The 21926-nt window shown below is 47.7% G+C and overlaps 1 protein-coding gene across 2 annotated transcripts in view; it reads right to left on the bottom strand.

Moving 5' to 3' along the window:
* Positions 1-357: 357 nt before the first annotated feature.
* ARHGAP26 (Rho GTPase activating protein 26) overlaps positions 358-21926 on the bottom strand; it is a 590718-nt gene continuing 569149 nt past the window's right edge. For both annotated transcript variants that reach the window (XM_069764052.1, XM_069764053.1), the window contains exon 24: positions 358-833. In XM_069764052.1, the coding sequence (XP_069620153.1) occupies positions 745-833 (89 nt within the window). In that variant the 3' untranslated portion in view covers positions 358-744. The remainder of the gene's footprint in view (positions 834-21926) is intronic.

Genomic DNA, 21926 nt, shown 5'->3' with positions numbered 1-21926 from the left:
TCTAAGGGGTAAAAAAACGGCAACAAATGGAACAATTGCCGATTAATGCAAGTACAGGCAGATTGCTCCATGCACATGTAAGGATAACACACTAAAGTCAACATTGGTTTCCTGATTTTTGGCTTTCTGTAACAGTTACCTACCCCTTGGGTGGTCTATAAGCAAGAGCATGTTTACCGGCTGCTGGTCTTTCAGTAGAGCCAGATGGCTGCACTTGACTTAACAATGGAAGAAGCTATGGCTACATAGGTAAAACAACTGAGCAGTGTCATATGTTCGTGTTACATCAGGCTCCTCCTTACACATTTCACCCTTATATCATTTTGAAACTGATGTAAGTGTGGTTGCATTAAAGTCTGCACTCAAGTTGTGTTTAATTTTGCATATATAAGAACACATTAGAAATGTCCAATAAAGTTTCCCAAGTGGCCTGCAGTATAATGCTTGGTTGCGGCCAGACAGGCAGAGCATAGGCATTGTGACTTCTAGTGGTTACAGGGTACAGTGAATGAAAACGGCACAATGACGGTAAACAGAAAATGGTCCCTTGCTAAGATCACAAAAAATGCTCGCACTTCCGGATACATTTCACCACCATAAATCATTTTAAACACACACACATTCTGCTGCAACAGGTAGTGAAAAGTCCTTCACCCTGTGGAGGCATAGAGAGATAATCTTCAACACCATCAGCTGTTGTCATGGATACCATGTAAAGCGGAGGATTGCTGGAAGAACGTAAAGCTATAGGAATTCCACATAATTCTCAGGGATAAGTCCAGTCTTTCCATTGAGCGTCCCTTCTAACCAGCCTGGCTCCTGTGATGGATGAACTGGATTGGAGAAAAAAATGTATTAACATCTGAGTAATTGTACATTTCATCTAATAGCATAGCTCCCTACTCTGAAAGTTAAGAGATATATACAGCAATTTTTATTTTACGTGAAGCCATTTCCCTACAATTGCAAAGGTTTTTACATGTGCCCACAGAAAAAAAATACTTTTCCTGGTGAAGCCCATTAGTGTTCCCACAAGATAATCTTTTTCTGGTTGCCAAAATAAAACACCCCTACTCACAGTATGATACCCCCACAGTGGCACCATTCACACTAGGGTATCCACACAGTGGCCCACACACAGTATGAGGCTCACAGTGGCCACCAAAACGAAGGCTGTGGAGTTGGCAAGCTAAAGCTCCGACTCCTCAATTTCCCTGACTCCACACCTCCGTTTACTACTGAGCATGTGCATAAAGTGCAGCACAGATTCATCTCAACTAAAAGCCAAGATCCTTAGATCAGGAACAGGCATTTATAAGACACTAGATGGTGGCCCGATTCTAACGCATTGGCTATTCTAGAATATGTATGTAGTTTATTTATGAAGATTTCAGATTAATGCAATGAATACACAGGATTCGGGCCGGCCGGGCGCAACCAATCAGCGAAGCATAGTTCAAATCCCACGCCAATTCGCGGCCGGCCTGCGTCTGTCACTGATTGTTCGTGGCCGGCCGGGCACAGCTAATCAGTGAAGCCAGGGCCAGCTCAAGGTTTTTGAGGGCCCCGGGGCGGAATAGTCTCACAGCCCACGTAGTATATAGCACTATAGCACAGCCAAGTAGTATATAACACAGCTACGTAGTATATAGCACAGCCACGTAGTTTATTGCAGCCACATAGTATATTGCACAGCTACGTAGTACTGTATATAGCACAGCCACGTAACATAGTAACATAGTTTTTAAGGTTGAAAGAAGACTTTAACTCCATCTAGTTCAACCCATAGCCTAACCAAACATGTTGATCCAGAGGAAGGCAAAAAAAAAACCATGTGGCAAAGAGTAAGCTCCACATTGGGGAAAAAAAATCCTTCCCGACTCCACATACGGCAATCAGACTAGTTCCCTGGATCAACACCCCAACAAGGAATCTAGTATATATACCCTGTAACATTATACTTTTCAAGAAAGGCATCCGGTCCCCTCTTAAATTTAAGTAATGAATCACTCATTACAACAACATACAGCAGAGAGTTCCATAGTCTCACTGCTCTTACAGTAAAGAATCCGCATCTGTTATTATGCTTAAACCTTCTTTCCTCCAGACATAGAGGATGCCCCCTTGTCCCTGTCTCAGGTTTATGATTAAAATATCATCAGAAAGGTCTTTGTACTGTCCCCTCATATATTTATACATTAACATAAGATCACCCCTTAGCCTTCGTTTTTCCAAACTAAATAGCCCCAAGTGTAATAACCTATCTTGGTATTGCAGACCCCCCAGTCCTCTAATAACCTTGGTCACTCTTCTCTGCACCCGTTCCAGTTCAGCTATGTCTTTCTTATACACTGGAGACCAGAACTGTACACAGTATTCTAAGTGTGGTCGAACTAGTGACTTGTATAGAGGTAAAATGATGTTCTCCTCATGAGCATCTATGCCTCTTTTAATGCATCCCATTATTTTATTTGCCTTTGTAGCAGCTGCCTGACACTGGCCACTTAATGTGAGTTTGTCATCCACCCATATTCCCAGGTCTTCTTCATTGACGGTTTTGCCCAAAGTATTATATAGCACAGCCCACGTAGTATATAACACAGCTCATGCAGTATATAACACAGCCCACGCAGTATATAACACAGCACACGTAGTATATAACAGCCCACGAAGTATATTGCACAGCCGCGTAGTATATAACACACCCCACGCAGTATATAGCACAGCGACATAGTATATAACACATCCCACACAGTATATAACAAAGCCCAAGCAGTATATACCAGCCCAGGTAGTATATTGCAAAGTCATGCAGTATATAACACAGCCCACGTAGTATATAACGCAGCCCACGCAGTATATAACAGCCATGTAGTATATAACAGCCACGTAGTATATAACACAGCCCACGTAGTATATAGCACCGCCCACTTAGTATATAGCACAGCCCACGTAGTATATAGCACAGCCCACGTAGTATATTGCACAGCCCACGTAGTATATTGCACAGCCCACGTAGTATATTGCACAGCCCACATAGTATATTGCACAGCCCACATAAAATATTGCACAGCCCACGTAGTATATTGCACAGCCCACGTAGTATATTGCACAGCCCACGTAGTATATTGCACAGCCCACGTAGTATATTGCACAGCCCACGTAGTATATTGCACAGCCCATGCAGTATATAACACAGGCCACGTAGTATATAACACAGGCCACGTAGTATATAACACAAGCCACGTAGTATATTGCACAGCCCATGTAGTATATTGCACAGCCCACGTAGTATATAACAGCCAATGCAGTATATAACACAGGCCACGCAGTATATAACAGTCCACATAGTATATAACACAGCCCACGCAGTATATAACACAGCGACATAGTATATAACACATCCCACACAGTATATAACACAGCCCACGCAGTATATAACAGCCCAGGTAGTATATTGCACAGTCATGCAGTATACAGTTAGGGCCAGAAATATTTGGACAGTAACACAAGTTTTGTTATTTTAGCTGTTTACAAAAACATGTTCAGAAATACAATTATATATATAATATGGGCTGAAAGTGCACACTCCCAGCTGCAATATGATAGTTTCCACATCCAAATCGGAGAAAGGGTTTAGGAATCATAGCTCTGTAATGCATAGCGTCCTCTTTTTCAAGGGACCAAAAGTAATTGGACAATGGACTCTAAGGGCTGCAATTAACTCTGAAGGCGTCTCCCTTGTTAACCTGTAATCAATGAAGTAGTTAAAAGGTCAGGGGTGGCTTCCAGGTGTGTGGTTTTGCATTTGGAAGCTGTTGCTGTGAGCAGACAACATGCGGTCAAAGGAACTCTCAATTGAGGTGAAGCAGAACATCCTGAGGCTGAAAAAAAAGAAAAAATCCATCAGAGAGATAGCAGACATGCTTGGAGTAGCAAAATCAACAGTTGGGTACATTCTGAGAAAAAAGGAATTGACTGGTGAGCTTGGGAACTCAAAAAGGCCTGGGCGTCCACGGATGACAACAGTGGTGGATGATCGCCGCATACTTAATTTGGTGAAGAAGAACCCGTTCACAACATCAACTGAAGTCCAGAACACTCTCAGTGAAGTAGGTGTATCTGTCTCTAAGTCAACAGTAAAGAGAAGACTCCATGACAGTAAATACAAAGGGTTCACATCTAGATGCAAACCATTCATCAATACCAAAAATAGACAGACCAGAGTTAAATTTGCAGAAAAACACCTCAAGAAGCCAGCTCAGTTCTGGAAAAGTATTCTACGGACAGATGAGACAAAGATCAACCTGTACCAGAATGATGGGAAGAAAAAAGTTTGGAGAAGAAAGGGAACGGCACATGATCCAAGGCACACCACATCCTCTGTAAAACATGATGGAGGCAACGTGATGGCAGGGGCATGCATGGCTTTCAATGGCACTGGGTCACTTGTGTTTATTGATGACATAAGAGCAGACAAGAGTAGCCGGATGAATTCTGAAGTGTACCGGGATATACTTTCAGCCCAGATTCAGCCAAATGCTGCAAAGCTGATTGGACGGCGCTTCATAGTACAGATGGACAATGACCCCAGGCATACAGCCAAAGCTACCCAGGAGTTCATGAGTGCCAAAAAGTGGCACATTCTGCAATGGCCAAGTCAATCTCCAGATCTAAACGCAATTGAGCATGCATTTCACTTGCTCAAATCCAGACTTAAGACGGAAAGACCCACAAACAAGCAAGACCTGAAGGCTGCAGCTGTAAAGGCCTGGCAAAGCATTAAGAAGGAGGAAACCCAGCGTTTGGTGATGTCCATGGGTTCCAGACTTAAGGCAGTGATTGCCTCCAAAGGATTTGCAACAAAATATTGAAAATAAAAATATTTTGTTTGGGTTATGTTTATTTGTCCAATTACTTTTGACCTCCTAAAATGTGGAGTGTTTGTAAAGAAATGTGTACAATTCCTACATTTTCTATCAGATATTTTTGTTCAACCCTTCAAATTAAATGTTACAATCTGCACTTGAATTCTGTTGTAGAGGTTTCATTTCAAATCCAATGTGGCGGCATGCAGAGCCCAACTCGCGAAAATTGTGTCACTGTCCAAATATTTCTGGCCCTAACTGTATAACACAGCCCAAGTAGTATTGTCACGCACGCGCCCAGACTGGTTGGCGCGGGCATACGGGGGTGTGGCCCCACTGGACCACAGACCAAACCTCTCTGGAAGGGGCGTAACTAAGTAGCTTCCTAGGTGTTCCCTGGAGCCTCTGATGGTGAGGTCAGACTTGTGCAATAGGAAGCTACCAGGTGCCACTCCAGGGTGATGTCTGGCTGTGGCTGCTGATCCCACAAAGGAACGAAGCGGGCACTGCTGGCCCTCTGGCTGACAGGAGGGCATGGCTGGGACACAGGCAGGCAGATGGGTACAACAGAGACACTGGAACATAAGAAGAACCGGTAGGGACCGGTCTGCAGGCAGGTATGTGAAACAGGTAGGAACTTGTTCAGACAGGAGGACGAAGTACGAGTAGACGGTGGAACTAAGAGAAGAGAAGGAGAAGGCAGAGCCAAGGACGGAGCCGCAAGAGGCGGAGCCAAGAGCGGAGACGCTGGAGGCGGAGCCAAGAGCGGAGACGCTGGAGACGGAGCCAAGAGCAGAGACGCTGGAGGCGGAGCCAAGAGCAGAGACGCTGGAGGCGGAGCCAGGAGCGGAGACGCTGGAGGCGGAGCCAAGAGCGGAGACGCTGGAGGTAACACCAAGAGCGGAGACGCTGGAGGTAACGCCAAGAGCGGAGACGCTGGAGGCAGAGCCAAGTGCAGAAACGCAGGAGGCGGAGCCAGGTAGAACTGAAAAGAGCGGAGCCAGGTAGAACCGCAAAGAGCGGAGCCACAGAGTGCGAAGCAAGGTCTGAGTGCAGAGCTGAGAGCAAAGCCACAGAGTGTAAAGCAAGGTCAGAGTGCAGAGCAAAGTTACAGAGAGCAGAGCTGAGGGAAAAGCTGAGAGACACAGAAGCACAGGTTGTAGTAGAACTGAGCAAAGAGGAGCAGAGCCACAGACAGTGGCGAACAGAGCAGAAAAGGCAAACCAAGACAGATATAAACAGACAGTGGAATAGGACTAGACTAAGACAGAGTCAGGAATGAGACAAGACACAGAGACATAGACACAAGCCCACAAGCCAGGGTATGATGCCCCTCTGGGTGGCAGACATGGGCCAGGGTACGAAGCCCCGCTGGGTGGTTATACAAGACAGAGACCAGGGTACTAAGCCCCACTGGATGGCTACACAGGACACAGACCAGGGTACAACGCCCCCCTGGGTGGCAGACAAGAGACAGTAACCGAGACAGGACCTGGCACCTCAGCACTGACTGAAGGAGTAAGTTGCACAGGCCCAGACCACAGGGTGGAGCTGCACTATGTACAGGAGGCCTCTTGGTAATTGGTCAGGAACTGATTAGACAGATGCACCCGATTCCTATAAGAACCAGAGAGTTCAGGCGCCGGCCCCCTATACACATAGCCATGAAGCATGCACAGAGCAGAGACACAGAACATGGAGCTGGCATGAAACAGAAACAACATCATGGCCTGGAGCAGTGGGTAAGATTGTGTGAGAGATGTGAGGCCATGTCGTGATGCCAGCAGAGTTGTTACAAGTATATAACACAGCCCACGTAGTATATAGCAATGTGGGCACCATATCACTGTTAAAAAAAACAATTAAAATAAAAAATGGTTATATACTCACCTTGCGGTGGCCCCCGGATCCAGCCCAGGCCATTAGCGATGCTCCTCGCAACACTCCGTGCCCAGTAATGCCTTGCGGCAATAACCCGTGATGATGTAGCGGTCTCACGAGACTGCTACGTCATCATCTCGCGAGACCGCTATGTGATCTCGAATCATTGCCGCGACAGACAGACGGAAATTACAGACAGACGGAAGTACCCCTTAGACAATTATATATTATACTAGCTATTGAACCCGTTCTACGCCCGGGTGGCGAGCATTTATATTGGTATATGGTTTCCATCCTGGTATGTGCTGCTCCATCCTGCGTCCCCATCCTGTCATGTGCTGCTCCATCCTGCGTCCCCATCCTGTCATGTGCTGCTCCATCCTGCGTCCCCATCCTGTCATGTGCTGCTCCATCCTGCGTCCCCATCCTGTCATGTGCTGCTCCATCCTGCGTCCCCATCCTGTCATGTGCTGCTCCATCCTGCGTCCCCATCCTGTCATGTGCTGCTCCATCCTGCGCCCCCATTCTGTCATGTGCTGCTCCCATCCTGCGCCCCCATTCTGTCATGTGCTGCTCCCATCCTGCGCCTCCATTCTGTCATTTGCTGCTCCCATCGTGTCTTGTGCTGCTCCCATCCTGCGCCCCCGTTCTGTCATGTGCTGCTCCCATCCTGAGCCCCCGTTCTGTCATGTGCTGCTCCCATCCTGCGCCCCCGTTCTGTCATGTGCTGCTTCCATCTTGCGCCCCCGTTCTGTCATGTGCTGCTCCCATCCTGCGCCCCCGTTCTGTCATGTGCTGCTCCCATCCTGCTCCCCCGTTCTGTCATGTGCTGCTCCCATCCTGCACCCGTTCTATCATGTGCTGCTCCCATCCTGCTCCCCTGTTCTGTCATGTGCTGCTCCCATCCTGCGCCCGTTCTGTCATGTGCTGCTCCCATCCTGCGCCCGTTCTGTCATGTGCTGCTCCCATCCTGCGCCCGTTCTGTCATGTGCTGCTCCCATCCTGCGCCCATTCTGTCATGTGCTGCTGCCATCCTGCGCCCGTTCTGTCATGTGCTGCTCCCATCCTGCGCCCGTTCTGTCATGTGCTGCTGCCATCCTGCGCCCCATTCTGTCATGTGCTGCTCCATCCTGCGTCCCCATCCTGTCATGTGCTGCTCCATCCTGCGCCCCCATTCTGTCATGTGCTGCTCCATCCTGCGTCCCCATCCTGTCATGTGCTGCTCCATCCTGCGTCCCCATCCTGTCATGTGCTGCTCCACCCTGCGTCCCCATCCTGTCATGTGCTGCTCCATCCTGCGCCCCCATTCTGTCATGTGCTGCTCCCATCCTGCGCCCCCGTTCTGTCATGTGCTGCTCCCATCCTGCGCCCGTTCTGTCATGTGATGCTGCCATCCTGCGCCCGTTCTGTCATGTGCTGCTGCCATCCTGCGCCGTTCTGTCATGTGCTGCCATCCTGCGCCCGTTCTGTCATGTGCTGCTGCCATCCTGCGCCCGTTCTGTCATGTGCTGCTGCCATCCTGCGCCCGTTCTGTCATGTGCTGCTGCCATCCTGCACCCGTTCTGTCATGTGCTGCTGCCATCCTGCGCCCGTTCTGTCATGTGCTGCTCCCATCCTGCACCCGTTCTGTCATGTGCTGCTGCCATCCTGCGCCCGTTCTGTCATGTGCTGCTGCCATCCTGCGCCCGTTCTGTCATGTGCTGCTGCCATCCTGCGCCCGTTCTGTCATGTGCTGCTGCCATCCTGCGCCCGTTCTGTCATGTGCTGCTGCCATCCTGCGCCCGTTCTGTCATGTGCTGCTCCCATCCTGCGCCCGTTCTGTCATGTGCTGCTCCCATCCTGCGCCCCCGTTCTGTCATGTGCTGCTCCCATCCTGCGCCCCCGTTCTGTCATGTGCTGCTCCCATCCTGCGCCTCCATTCTGTCATTTGCTGCTCCCATCATGTCATGTGCTGTTCCCATCCTGCGCCCCCGTTCTGTCATGTGCTGCTCCCATCCTGCGCCCCCATTCTGTCATGTGCTGCTCCCATCCTGCGCCCCCGTTCTGTCATGTGATGCTCCCATCCTGCGCCCCCGTTCTGTCATGTGCTGCTCCCATCCTGCGCCCCCGTTCTGTCATGTGCTGCTCCCATCCTGCGCCCCCGTTCTGTCATGTGCTGCTCCCATCCTGCGCCCCCGTTCTGTCATGTGCTGCTCCCATCCAGCGCCCCCGTTCTGTCATGTGCTGCTCCTATCCTGTTCCCCTGTTCTGTCATGTGCTGCTCCCATCCTGCGCCCGTTCTGTCATGTGCTGCTGCCATCCTGCGCCCGTTCTGTCATGTGCTGCTGCCATCCTGCTCCCCTGTTCTGTCATGTGATGCTCCCATCCTGCGCCCGTTCTATCATGTGCTGCTGCCATCCTGCGCCCGTTCTGTCATGTGCTGCTGCCATCCTGCGCCCGTTCTGTCATGTGCTGCTGCCATCCTGTGCCCGTTGTGTCATGTGCTGCTGCCATCCTGCACCCGGTTCTGTCATGTGCTGCTCCCATCCAGCGCCTCCATTCTGTCATTTGCTGCTCCCATCGTGTCATGTGCTGCTCCCATCCTGCGCCCCCGTTCTGTCATGTGCTGCTCCCATCCTGCGCCCCCGTTCTGTCATGTGCTGCTCCCATCCTGCGCCCCCGTTCTGTCATGTGCTGCTCCCATCCTGCGCCTCCATTCTGTCATTTGCTGCTCCCATCGTGTCATGTGCTGTTCCCATCCTGCGCCCCCGTTCTGTCATGTGCTGCTCCCATCCTGCGCCCCCATTCTGTCATGTGCTGCTCCCATCCTGCGCCCCCGTTCTGTCATGTGATGCTCCCATCCTGCGCCCCCCGTTCTGTCATGTGCAGCTCCCATCCTGCGCCCCCGTTCTGTCATGTGCTGCTCCCATCCTGCGCCCCCGTTCTGTCATGTGCTGCTCCCATCCTGTTCCCCTGTTCTGTCATGTGCTGCTCCCATCCTGCGCCCGTTCTGTCATGTGCTGCTGCCATCCTGCGCCCGTTCTGTCATGTGCTGCTCCCATCCTGCTCCCCTGTTCTGTCATGTGATGCTCCCATCCTGCGCCCGTTCTATCATGTGCTGCTGCCATCCTGCGCCCGTTCTGTCATGTGCTGCTGCCATCCTGCGCCCATTCTGTCATGTGCTGCTCCCATCCTGCGCCCGTTCTGTTATGTGCTGCTGTCATCCTGCGCCCCCGTTCTGTCATGTGCTGCTGCCATCCTGCGCCCATTCTGTCATGTGCTGCTGCCATCCTGCGCCGTTCTGTCATGTGCTGCTGCCATCCTGCGCCCATTCTGTCATGTGCTGCTGCCATCCTGCGCCCGTTCTGTCATGTGCTGCTTCCATCCTGCACCCGTTCTGTCATGTGCTGCTGCCATCCTGCACCCGTTCTGTCATGTGCTGCTGCCATCCTGCGCCCGTTCTGTCATGTGCTGCTGCCATCCTGCGCCCGTTCTGTCATGTGCTGCTGCCATCCTGCGCCCGTTCTGTCATGTGCTGCTCCCATCCTGCGCCCGTTCTGTCATGTGCTGCTCCATTCTGCATCCCCATCCTGTCATGTGCTGCTCCCATCCTGCGCCCCCGTTTGTCATGTGCTGCTCCCATCCTGCGCCCCCGTTCTGTCATGTGCTGCTCCCATCCTGCGCCCCCGTTCTGTCATGTGCTGCTCCCATCCTGCGCCCCCGTTCTGTCATGTGCTGCTCCCATCCTGTTCCCCTGTTCTGTCATGTGCTGCTCCCATCCTGCGCCCGTTCTGTCATGTGCTGCTGCCATCCTGCGCCCGTTCTGTCATGTGCTGCTCCCATCCTGCTCCCCTGTTCTGTCATGTGATGCTCCCATCCTGCGCCCGTTCTATCATGTGCTGCTGCCATCCTGCGCCCGTTCTGTCATGTGCTGCTGCCATCCTGCGCCCGTTCTGTCATGTGCTGCTCCCATCCTGCGCCCGTTCTGTTATGTGCTGCTGCCATCCTGCGCCCCCGTTCTGTCATGTGCTGCTCCCATTCTGCGCCCGTTCTGTCATGTGCTGCTGCCATCCTGCGCCCGTTCTGTCATGTGCTGCTGCCATCCTGCGCCATTCTGTCATGTGCTGCTGCCATCCTGCGCCCATTCTGTCATGTGCTGCTGCCATCCTGCGCCCGTTCTGTCATGTGCTGCTTCCATCCTGCACCCGTTCTGTGATGTGCTGCTGCCATCCTGCACCCGTTCTGTCATGTGCTGCTGCCATCCTGCGCCCGTTCTGTCATGTGCTGCTGCCATCCTGCGCCCGTTCTGTCATGTGCTGCTGCCATCCTGCGCCCGTTCTGTCATGTGCTGCTCCCATCCTGCGCCCGTTCTGTCATGTGCTGCTCCATTCTGCATCCCCATCCTGTCATGTGCTGCTCCCATCCTGCGCCCCCGTTTGTCATGTGCTGCTCCCATCCTGCGCCCCCGTTCTGTCATGTGCTGCTCCCATCCTGCGCCTTCATTCTGTCATTTGCTGCTCCCATCGTGTCATGTGCTGCTCCCATCCTGCGCCCCCGTTCTGTCATGTGCTGCTCCCATCCTGCGCCCCCGTTCTGTCATGTGCTGCTCCCATCCTGCTCCCCTGTTCTGTCATGTGCTGCTCCCATCCTGCGCCCGTTCTGTCATGTGCTGCTGCCATCCTGCGCCCGTTCTGTCATGTGCTGCTGCCATCCTGCGCCCGTTCTGTCATGTGCTGCTGCCATCCTGCACCCGTTCTGTCATGTGCTGCTCCCATCCTGCTCCCCTGTTCTGTCATGTGATGCTCCCATCCTGCGCCCGTTCTGTCATGTGCTGCTGCCATCCTGCGCCCGTTCTGTCATGTGCTGCTGCCATTCTGCGCCCGTTCTGTCATGTGCTGCTCCCATCCTGGACAAAGCAATAGTGTGCAAAAAACACACCATATATATACCCCCTGGCTCAAGACAGAATCAGCTGTGGAGGATATCCACTAATAAAACATAACTTTTAATATTAAATGCTAAAAACTGCACATCCAACAGGACACAAACGAAAAAAACATACAAAGTGCTCAGGTGAACCAGTGCTCAATAAAAAAGAATGGTTGGATCTCACCCAAGCTGCCGGACACTGTATACTTCCGTACGACACAGTAGAGATCCAATTAGATGAGGAGGGGCAGGGCTGAAGTAGTATGTCTACCCTGTAACCCCTCTGTAACTCCTGTCCTGACAAGGACAGGCCCCAAATGGACCTTGCTCTAAGGGACCAGCCCACCCAATATGTGTAAAGGCAGAGTCCCAAAACCTCTTGAAACGTAGAATCTTCCTCCCTACGCGTTTCAACTCCGGTCATGGAGAATCATCAGGGGAGTCATATGGAAAAAAGTGCCAACGGGCACAGAGATGTAAGTCCGTCTAAATTGTGGGGCCTGCAGTGGCTAGGTAACCCACGCTGGAGATGACCGTCTGTGTCCACAGTCTCTGGTAGAGTACAACCCACCTCTGTGAAGCCTCTCTATATACCCAAAGCCCTCCCCCTAGTACCTGATATACTGGGATATGGGAAAACCCGGAACGGATCAAACTGCCTAATAAACCATGTGCACTGTATGCCCCAAAAAGCTATAGATCCAGTTGGGGCATTCCAAGGGGGAATAATTAATAATGCCCGTGAGCCCCCATACTCATGAATGAGAAATTATCATAGCCGCACAAAACCAGCACTAGTCATAAGCGGCTGCATGGTTACCAGTTTATAAATAATGATATACGAAAAAAAAAAAAAAAAAAAGCCATATGCGGCTGCATGGTTACATGTGCTGCTCCCATCCTGCGCCCGTTCTGTCATGTGCTGCTGCCATCCTGCGCCCGTTCTGTCATGTGCTGCTGCCATCCTGCGCCCGTTCTGTCATGTGCTGCTGCCATCCTGCGCCCGTTCTGTCATGTGCTGCTGCCATCCTGCGCCCGTTCTGTCATGTGATGCTGCCATCCTGCCCCCGTTCTGTCATGTGCTGCTCCCATCCTGCGCCACCATTGTATTATATGCCCCCCATAAGACGCTCCAGTGTGTATGCCCCCTATCGTCCGGCTCCACTGCAGGTGTGTCTTCAAGAAAATGGCGCCGGAAAGCGCGGACTGCGCAGGCGCCGATTCCGGCAGCAATAATCGGCGCCTGCGCAGTCCGCGCTTTCCGGCGTCATTTTCTTGAAGACATACTCCGGCTCCTCTGCCTGTGACTGGTAAGTCAGAGGGCGGCGCCGGCGAGCATTAAGCGCGTCATCGCGCCCTCTGAACTGTCACAGCAGAGGAGCCGGGAGACGGAGCCGCACGCAGCGCTGGAACGGGGAAAGGTGAATATACTTACCCTCCTGGCGGTCCCTGACTCTCCGGTGGAGATCACGGTATGCGTTCAGTGCTTACGCATACCGCGATCTCCTGGGAGCGTCACTCTGTGGGGGCCAGACTGCGCCGGCGCTTGCGCCTGCGCAGTCTATAAAGGCTTCGGACAGAGTGACGCTCCCAGCGTTATATTATAGATTATTTGATAACTTTCCCAAATTCTTATTAAAACATTTACAGCATCCTGCACTGTACCCAATTTATTATATATTTTAGGAGTCGGTCCATTTTATACTGACTCCAACTTGATCAAAATGGACAACGACAAACTCCACGACTCAGATGCCACAGCCCTGCCCAAAACCGTATGTCTCCACATTACCACAAATTTATGTCCCACAGCTCCACCACACTGTATAATGTATCCACACTGCCCCAAAACAGTATGATGGCCCCCTATATAGTACTGTGACTCCATTTACCCCACATACATTATGATGCTCATAATCAGGGCCGCCATCAGTGCAATCCTTACTGGCCTAAGTGGCAGGATCCAGATGCTTCAGTAACTGATCGCACGTCCTCTGATGTACGATCAGTTAAAATCTGTTACCTTGCAGGAGATTCATTCCGCAAGGCAACAGTAAACAGCCGCCAGCCAATCACAGACTGACAGCTGACGTCAGCTCGCATGTCGCCGACGTATGACATCACTGTCATATGCCAGAATGGAGCTGCACACCTCATCTGAATTGGAGAGGAGCCCACCGCTGGAGCTCGGCCAGGTAAGCAGAAACTTTTTTTTTTGTAAAGCCGCAGCATGGGGCACATTATACTATATATGACAAGCGGGTGCATTATACTGCTATGAGGGTGCATTATACTGCTATGGGGGGCATTTTAGTAATAAAGGGTGCATTATACTACTTTGAAGGTGCATTATACTGCTATGGGACTGCATTATACTGCTATGGGGCTGTAGTATACTATGGGAGTGCATTATACTATGGGGGTGCATTATACTATGGAGGTGCATTATACTGCTATGGGGTGCATGATACTACTATGGGGGTGCATTATACTATGGTGTTCATTATACTGCTATGGGATGCATGATTCTACTATGGGGGTGCATTATACTGCTATTTGATGCATTATACTGCTATGGAGGTGCACTATACTACTATGGGGCTGCATTATACTACTATGAAGCTGCATTATACTACTATGGGGCTGCATTACACTGCTATGGGGCTGCATTATACCACTATGTGGGTGCATTATACAACTATGCAGCTGCATTATACCGATATGGGGGTGCATTATATCGCTATGGGGGTGCATAATACTATATATGACTATGGGGTACATTATACTACTATGTGGGTGCATTATAATATATATGACTATGGGGTACATTATACTACTATGAGCTGCATTATACTGCTATATATGACTATGTGGTACATTTTACTATTACGAATGATTATGGGGGCAATATGGAGAGACATGAGAGAAGTATGGAGAGAAATGAGACACAATGAGAGGACCCGTCCAGAATGGGAGGACGTGGGGGGTCCAAATGTGGGATATTATTACTGTAGGGGCTAATTAAAGAATATTATTTTTGAGGATACTATTTTAAGTGTGGGGAAGGAAAGGTCCCATTACTGTGCAGGGCGACATGGTCGCTTTTTTCTTCATCTGACGTAGTATAGAGGTTGGGGAAAAATTGCAGAATGTGCTCTAGATAACGGTGTTATTTTCTGCAGAGATGAGTCCTGGCTGTAAGAAGTGATGGCGGTGTGTGCTGGATGAAGATGAAAAGCAAAGATGAAGGACTTCAACTAGAGACGTCACCAGAGAGTCAGTGTGTTACCTGTACACTGACACTATACACTATATACAGAGCTTCGGGGTATGTCACCGGTGATCACTCTATATTGCCTGTACACTGACACTATTTAGGAAGTACAGATCTCCTGTGTATAATGGCAATTATGGTGATATTAGTATTGTGTTTTTTTATTATTAATCAGTATTGTAGTTTTAGGTCACTACTATGTTGTGGTAATATGTGATCTGGTCATGGTGTGGTCATATTTGTTCCTTGAATGTGCTGTTATTTGGTCATTATGTAGTGGTAATATGTGATCTGGTCATGGTGTCACGGTATTTGTTTCTTTTATGTGCTATTATTCTGTCACTGTGGCTGTAATATGTGGTCTGGACATGTTGTGGCGGTATTTGTTCCTTGTATTTAGCATTATTCGGTCACTGTGGTGGTAATACATAGTCTAGTCATGGTGTGGCGGTTTTTGTTCCTTGTATGTGCTATTATTTGAGCACTATATGGTGGTAATGTGCATCTGGTCTTGGTGCAGCTGTATTTGTTCCTTGTTTGTGATATTATTGGTAATTTTAAAAATTAAAAATCTACTGAAATTTTATTGGATATTCTAACAAATGTTTAGTAAGTTACAGTAGAATTGAGCCCCGTCAAAGGAGTCTACCTTATGGTGGCAGATCAAAAAAATGTTTTGGCTAAAACAAAAGTTGCTAGCTATGCATGTGGTGATGGGAACTGTAAATGTGTGATTGGTGAGGATGTGGTGCAGAAGTGGAGTTTTTTCATTTTTTTAAGAGAGGACGGTGAACTGTGGACGGTTCGAGAGGTGGAGGCGAAGCTGGGGTGGAGCCTGGGTGGAATCTCAAGGGGGGGCCCAAAAATTTTGCCAGTATGGGGCCCTGAAATTCCTAGTGGCAACCCTGTCCATAATCCTCCCACACATTACTTCCCCCAACACAATAAAACCTCACAGAGACCCCCAAATTATGACCCCATAGTTTGAATTCACCGCAGTATGACTCCCCCCATAAAGTGTAATGCCCCCACATAAGTATGCACCTTTGCTGTGAGCCTTGACATCCCTGATAGTCTATGACTTTGCTGCCAGCCGTGTGAACTGAAGGTCCTTGTATATCCTTCTGTCACCTAGATGGAACCATGGAACAGTAATCTGACAACTCCCTACTCCACAATCTTTTTGAAGGCATAGATACACTTGACATCAGGACATAACCCAGACCACGCAGGAAAGCTCCCCAAAATTGGGACTGTCCCAGTGGATTTGGCACATTTGGGAGGTATGACTATTAGCAAAAATAAATATGTTATCAAAATAGTTTTCGTTGAAGAACTCAGCTCCCTTTGCAATTTTTACTAACTACATCAATGTGTGGGACCTGCTATGACCATCCATTGACTTACAAGCAGTTCCCCTTATTACCACAACCATCATTATATACCACAGATTTAGCCACACATTTTAAATTGTATGCTTAATTAAATGGAAAATATATGGAGAAAAGTATAATCAGACTTGGAGAATACTACAATATTAGTAGATGATGAAGGCCTGCCAACAATGGATTGTAGACTTTTTAACAAGAGAGGGAACTCTGCACTTTTATGTACTGTTTTACATAGACAAATAGATTTTAAGCCTCTAGTTAGTCTGGTTTGGGGTAATTTATATGTCTAGGGAATCCAGACACTTGCTAAATAATTCCATTGAGCGAGAATAAAACAGTAATTGGTTTGAGACATTTTTTTTTAAACCCAAATACAAACGGAGGTTAAAACCCAATTTGGATTGACCAAGTCTGTCTCTGCAGCATTGATCATCTGTTACAACACAGCATCTGGGTCACTGCCTAGGTTTATTTTATTAACCTAGAAAGACCTCTAGCTATATTTTCCCCCAATGCTTTCTTTTCCATACTTCAGAGGATTACATTACTGAAACACTGCAATCTTCATCCACACAAAAACGTTATAAATCAGTCTATAGTATATATCTCGGACAAAAATGTATATTCATCAAGAATGGGGGAAGGACGTGGTTAAATCGTCATTGCATATTACGACCGCAAATGACTCTCTGGCATTACGGGTACTGTAACATGAATGGTATTGGGCCCCTTAAGACATTCCAATGGCAGTCTGGTTGTTTCCTAATTTATTCTACTTAGACCATAAACATGATGATATGTATTCAATATATAAATAGAAATTGATCTTAAGCACAGGACCGATTACTTTTTCAACATACATATACAAGTAATAATACATGCAATTTTTTGGTATATTTTTATATTCTCTAAGCAAAATAAGTTACAGTTTATTATAAGATTTATTTCATGTATATCTAAATCTTTATGTATAGCTCAGGGTCCTGAAAATTGACGTTACTGATCAAAGGCAGGCCAGAAGATCGAAAAGCGGATTGTCATCAGCTGTGCCACACTGCCTTGCTCTTTGTACAAGGCTACAAATATAATTACACAGGCAGTGGAAATTAGACACTTGTGCGAGTGGTGACCTTTTCTGCTTTCTTTGTAATTATCTCTTTAATGCACAGGGCAATAACACAAAGCACGGCAACGATGGGAAGCTAGAAAGTGTTGTTAGTGAGGAGAGGACTGCTATAGAAGAACTCCAAATCAAAGTAAAAGAACAACAAAAAAGGGGCATATTTGGTAACCTAAATGCAACCGTTCTGGTATAACTAGTGCCCAAAATTGTCTTTCATTACCTGCACCATTTTTTAAGACTTTTTTTGCAACTTGTTCTGCAAGAGGAGCTGTTTAGCTGAAAAGTGACATTTTTTTGGAGGGGTAAATATACATGTCTGAACACGAGACATCATGTGCCAAAACCCCCCACAAAATTGTGATGCACATTTCTGGCACAACTAATACTTGGTGTAAACGTAGACAGAGCATGACCAGTTTGATCAATTTGGCACATGCTAAAATGGTCTACTCTAAGTTTACAATGTCTAAAAGTTAGACAGATTTGATAAATATGCCCCAATATTGTTTCTGAAATTTGCACATGCTGGAAACACAGAAAGGTCAACAGGTATCCATTAAATGTAATCAATGGCTAACATTTGTAAATTACGTTTAGTCATATCTGTAGCAAATGTCAAAGTTTGATAAATGAATATGTTCATTCAAACTTTGTTTTATACAGAGAGTGTGAAACTAAAATTTATATTCTCCCTCAATGTGGTTGTTTTTATTGGATATTTCAATCTCTGAACATTTGTGGTTTAAAAGGAGGATTGTTATGATGAGGTAATTCAGTACCACAATGGACATAGAAGTCAGAGCACATACAGTGATCTGACAATAACCCAAAAACATAGAACGAGCTCTGAGACGTGGGAACTCTGCTGACCGCAATCCCTAATCCTCTCCAACCACACTAGAGGCAGCCGTGGATTGCGCCTAACGCTCCCCATGCAACTCGGCACAGCCTGAGAAACTAGCTAGCCCGAAGATAGAAAATAAGCCTACCTTGCCTCAGAGAAATACCCCAAAGGAAAAGGCAGCCCCCACATATAATGACTGTGAGTTAAGATGAAAAGACAAACGTAGAGATGAAATAGATTTAGCAAAGTGAGGCCCGACTTACTAAACAGAGCGAGGATAGGAAAGGTAACTTTGCGGTCAACACAAAACCCTACAAACAACCACGCAAAGGGGCAAAAAGACCCTCCGTACCGAACTAACGGCACGGAGGTACACCCTCTGCGTCCCAGAGCTTCCAGCAAGCAAGAAAAAAACAAATAAGCAAGCTGGACAGAAAAAAGCAGCAAACAAAATAACAAAGCGGAACTTAGCTATGCAGAGCAGCAGGCCACAGGAACGATCCAGGAGGAAACAGGTCCAATACTAGAACATTGACTGGAGGCCAGGATCAAAGCACTAGGTGGAGTTAAATAGAGCAGCACCTAACGACTTCACCACATCACCTGAGGAAGGAAACTCAGAGGCCGCAGTACCACTCTCCTCCACCAACGGAAGCTCACAGAGAGAATCAGCCGAAGTACCACTTGTGACCACAGGAGGGAGCTCTTCCACAGAATTCACAACAGAGGATATGCCATAAATGTCTGATAGAAGCAGCTCTCATTGTTGGGTCCCACTGTGCTTTCTTAGCAATTTTCAGACTGTCCTGAGGAAGTGGTGTGATCACCACGGATCGCATAGTAATTTAGACTGTCCTGAGGAAGTGGTGTGATCACCACGAAACGCGTAGAAATAAAGTCTATACTCTATTACATCTATTTGGACTTCTCTGGTACATTATCCTGACAGGCGAGCAGCGCAGTCTGATGCCCCATTCTCTTCACCTAGCAAAGGATCATCACATCGGGGCTTGCAGCAGCCGCCAACACTAAGTGTAGTGGTTGTGTCTTACACAACCATAATAGGTGAGTAAATTAATACTATCTCTCACGAATATTCCCTTTATCTTGGATAAGACCCTATGTGTGCTCTATATTCCTTCTAGCTACCTTGTCAAGGTCATTATAGGATCACATGACCTACAGATGTATCATTTTTATAAACTAACCCACAAGAAATATCATGATGCAAAAAGTTAACACTTATCAGAGCAAAAGCCATTGAGCATCAGAACATGCTGCTGCATCACAGTATGTTTGTAATTTTAAGAAAAGCTACAATTAAAATTGAAGAGAATAAATCCATGAATTTCAGACAGAGAACAAGTAAATATGTTAATGGTTTTTGCATTAATTCCTTCCTGACATCTGCAGTACATTTGTGACATATGTAGGGTGCGGGTGAATGGAACAGGCTCAGCTCCTGGAGCACAATACCTGGGAGATACCAGATGCTGCGGTTAACCCCTTAAATGCTAGAATCCCGGTCTAAAGTGGCATTTAAGGCACATTGTCCTAGTGGTGCACCATTCTTGGCACCCATATGTAATTGCTGGTTGCCAGTTGCTATGGCTGCCATGTTGGAACTCTGGTAGTACAGGCTATATAGAGGCTTGACAGGTTGCTATATACTGCAATACTTGAGTATTGCAGTATATAGAACAAGCGATCAGACGATCACAAGTTCAAGACCCATGAGTTAAAAAATAAAATAAAAAATAAATAAATTTCAATGCCCAATTAAAATAAAATTAAAATAAAGGCATAAAAAATAATAAAGACACAAAAACAAAATATATTTGGCCTGCCACAAGTGTAATAAGCGAGGCTGGATTAGTCAGAATGTGTCCAAAAGTATGCAAATCGCATACTTAGGAGAAGGCGGGCACATGACCACAACCACTACTATCAGAGAATCCTGATAGTCTGCACTGTGCGCTCTGAGAATTCACAAGTCTGCAGAGACATGGAGTGACTGTAGACTTGAACCCCAAGCCTCGACAAAACCTTTAACAATCCATATTGCATGCCGCTTGACCAGAGACGCAAATAAAATGATAGCATATGATACATATGAATGCATCTTTAGTGATAACCACAAGAAAAAGTTTAGAAACTATGAATCGATTTAGCGATTGCAATTCATTGAAGCCACTTTTTCTTTTTGCCTTGTGGTATTTTGTGCTAAAAAATAACGCATTTCATGTAGCGGTCTAAAACATTTGAATAAGCAATGATGTCAAGAACAAATCAAAGAAGACTTACAAAAAAAGGCAATTTTAAAAATGGGGCAAAAGGTATAGAGAATAATGCACAAATATTAAAACTTATAAAAAGCAACCTAATCCAAAAAATTGAAGAAACAACAATGATGAATTGGAGCCTGCACAACCACAACCGAATTTATATAGACGGATCTGCTCATCCCATCGTGGGCAGAAATGTAACTGCTAAAGTCAATTATAGCACCGGCATCCCTGCACGCTGCACCCTACCCCGGCAGGGATGCCGACTCAATCACCCTCCTCCAGCTGTTGCACGGGGTCTGGGCACGACTCACAGATCCCCAGGCACTGTGCTAAAGTGTCCTCAGCCAATGGCTGGGAAACACTTACTATTTATGCAACATTGTTAGTCTGTTCCCTAACACACTTGCAAGTTCTCAGGTCCCAGCCTGCTAGTTCCCGCTAGTGTTTGTCCCAAAACCTCCTTGCTAATACTTGCCATGTCAGTCTGTACTCACCTGTGCCAGCCATGCCAGTCCATATATCAGACAGACCAGCCAGCACTTGCCGTTCCAGTATGCATATCAGCCGGACCCGCCTGTACCAGCTGTGCCATCTTGTATCAGTCGTACTAGTCCACTTCTGCTAGTGTCTGCCTGCATCAGCTGTCCTCTCTCTCCGGGCTGTTCCAGCTACCAGTCCCTTCAGGATCAGCTGCAATGCGATCTTGGTCTGTCCTGGAGTAGCACCTAGTATTCATCAGAAGCCAAGCCTAATCCTACCATAGGAGGCCCTAGTAAAAAGTCAGGTGCTCATCTAGTCATGCCCCTCCAGACTCTCCTCGGACCACGGCACAATCGTTGCACTACTCCCATTACATCAATCGCTGGCCACAGTGTTTCTCAATGCGTTAGTCAACTCTGCAGTCAGGGATTGGTTGTTGAGGTACAATTTTTGTACCCGTGAAAAGAAGCTTTAGTGTGGCGAAGTATATTCAGCCAAAATTTGATGTGTGCATATCTGAATAGAGGAAAGCTTGTGGGAAGTTGTATATAAATGACTGGCTCCACCATGAAGCATAAAGTGCCTGTACTTTGTTTTAACAGTCATTATGTGCTGAGTCCCTTTAACAACAAGAGCTTACACACTGCAGGAGAGAAAGACTAAGGCTACTTTCACACTAGCGTCATTTGGCGTTTGTCGCAATGCGTCGTTTTGGAGAAAAAATGCATCCTGCAAAGTTGCCCGCAGGATGCGTTTTTTCGCCATTGACTTGCATTAGCGACGCATTGCGACGTATGGCCACACGTCGCATCCGTCGTGCGACGGATGCGTCGTGTTTTTGGCGGACGCGCCGCACAAAAAAACGTTCA

The sequence above is a fragment of the Ranitomeya imitator genome, chromosome 4 (assembly GCF_032444005.1).
Source record: "Ranitomeya imitator isolate aRanImi1 chromosome 4, aRanImi1.pri, whole genome shotgun sequence".
Taxonomy (NCBI): domain Eukaryota; kingdom Metazoa; phylum Chordata; class Amphibia; order Anura; family Dendrobatidae; genus Ranitomeya; species Ranitomeya imitator.
The sequence above is the reverse complement of the archived record's forward strand: the minus strand, read 5'-3'. Positions and strand labels throughout refer to the sequence as shown.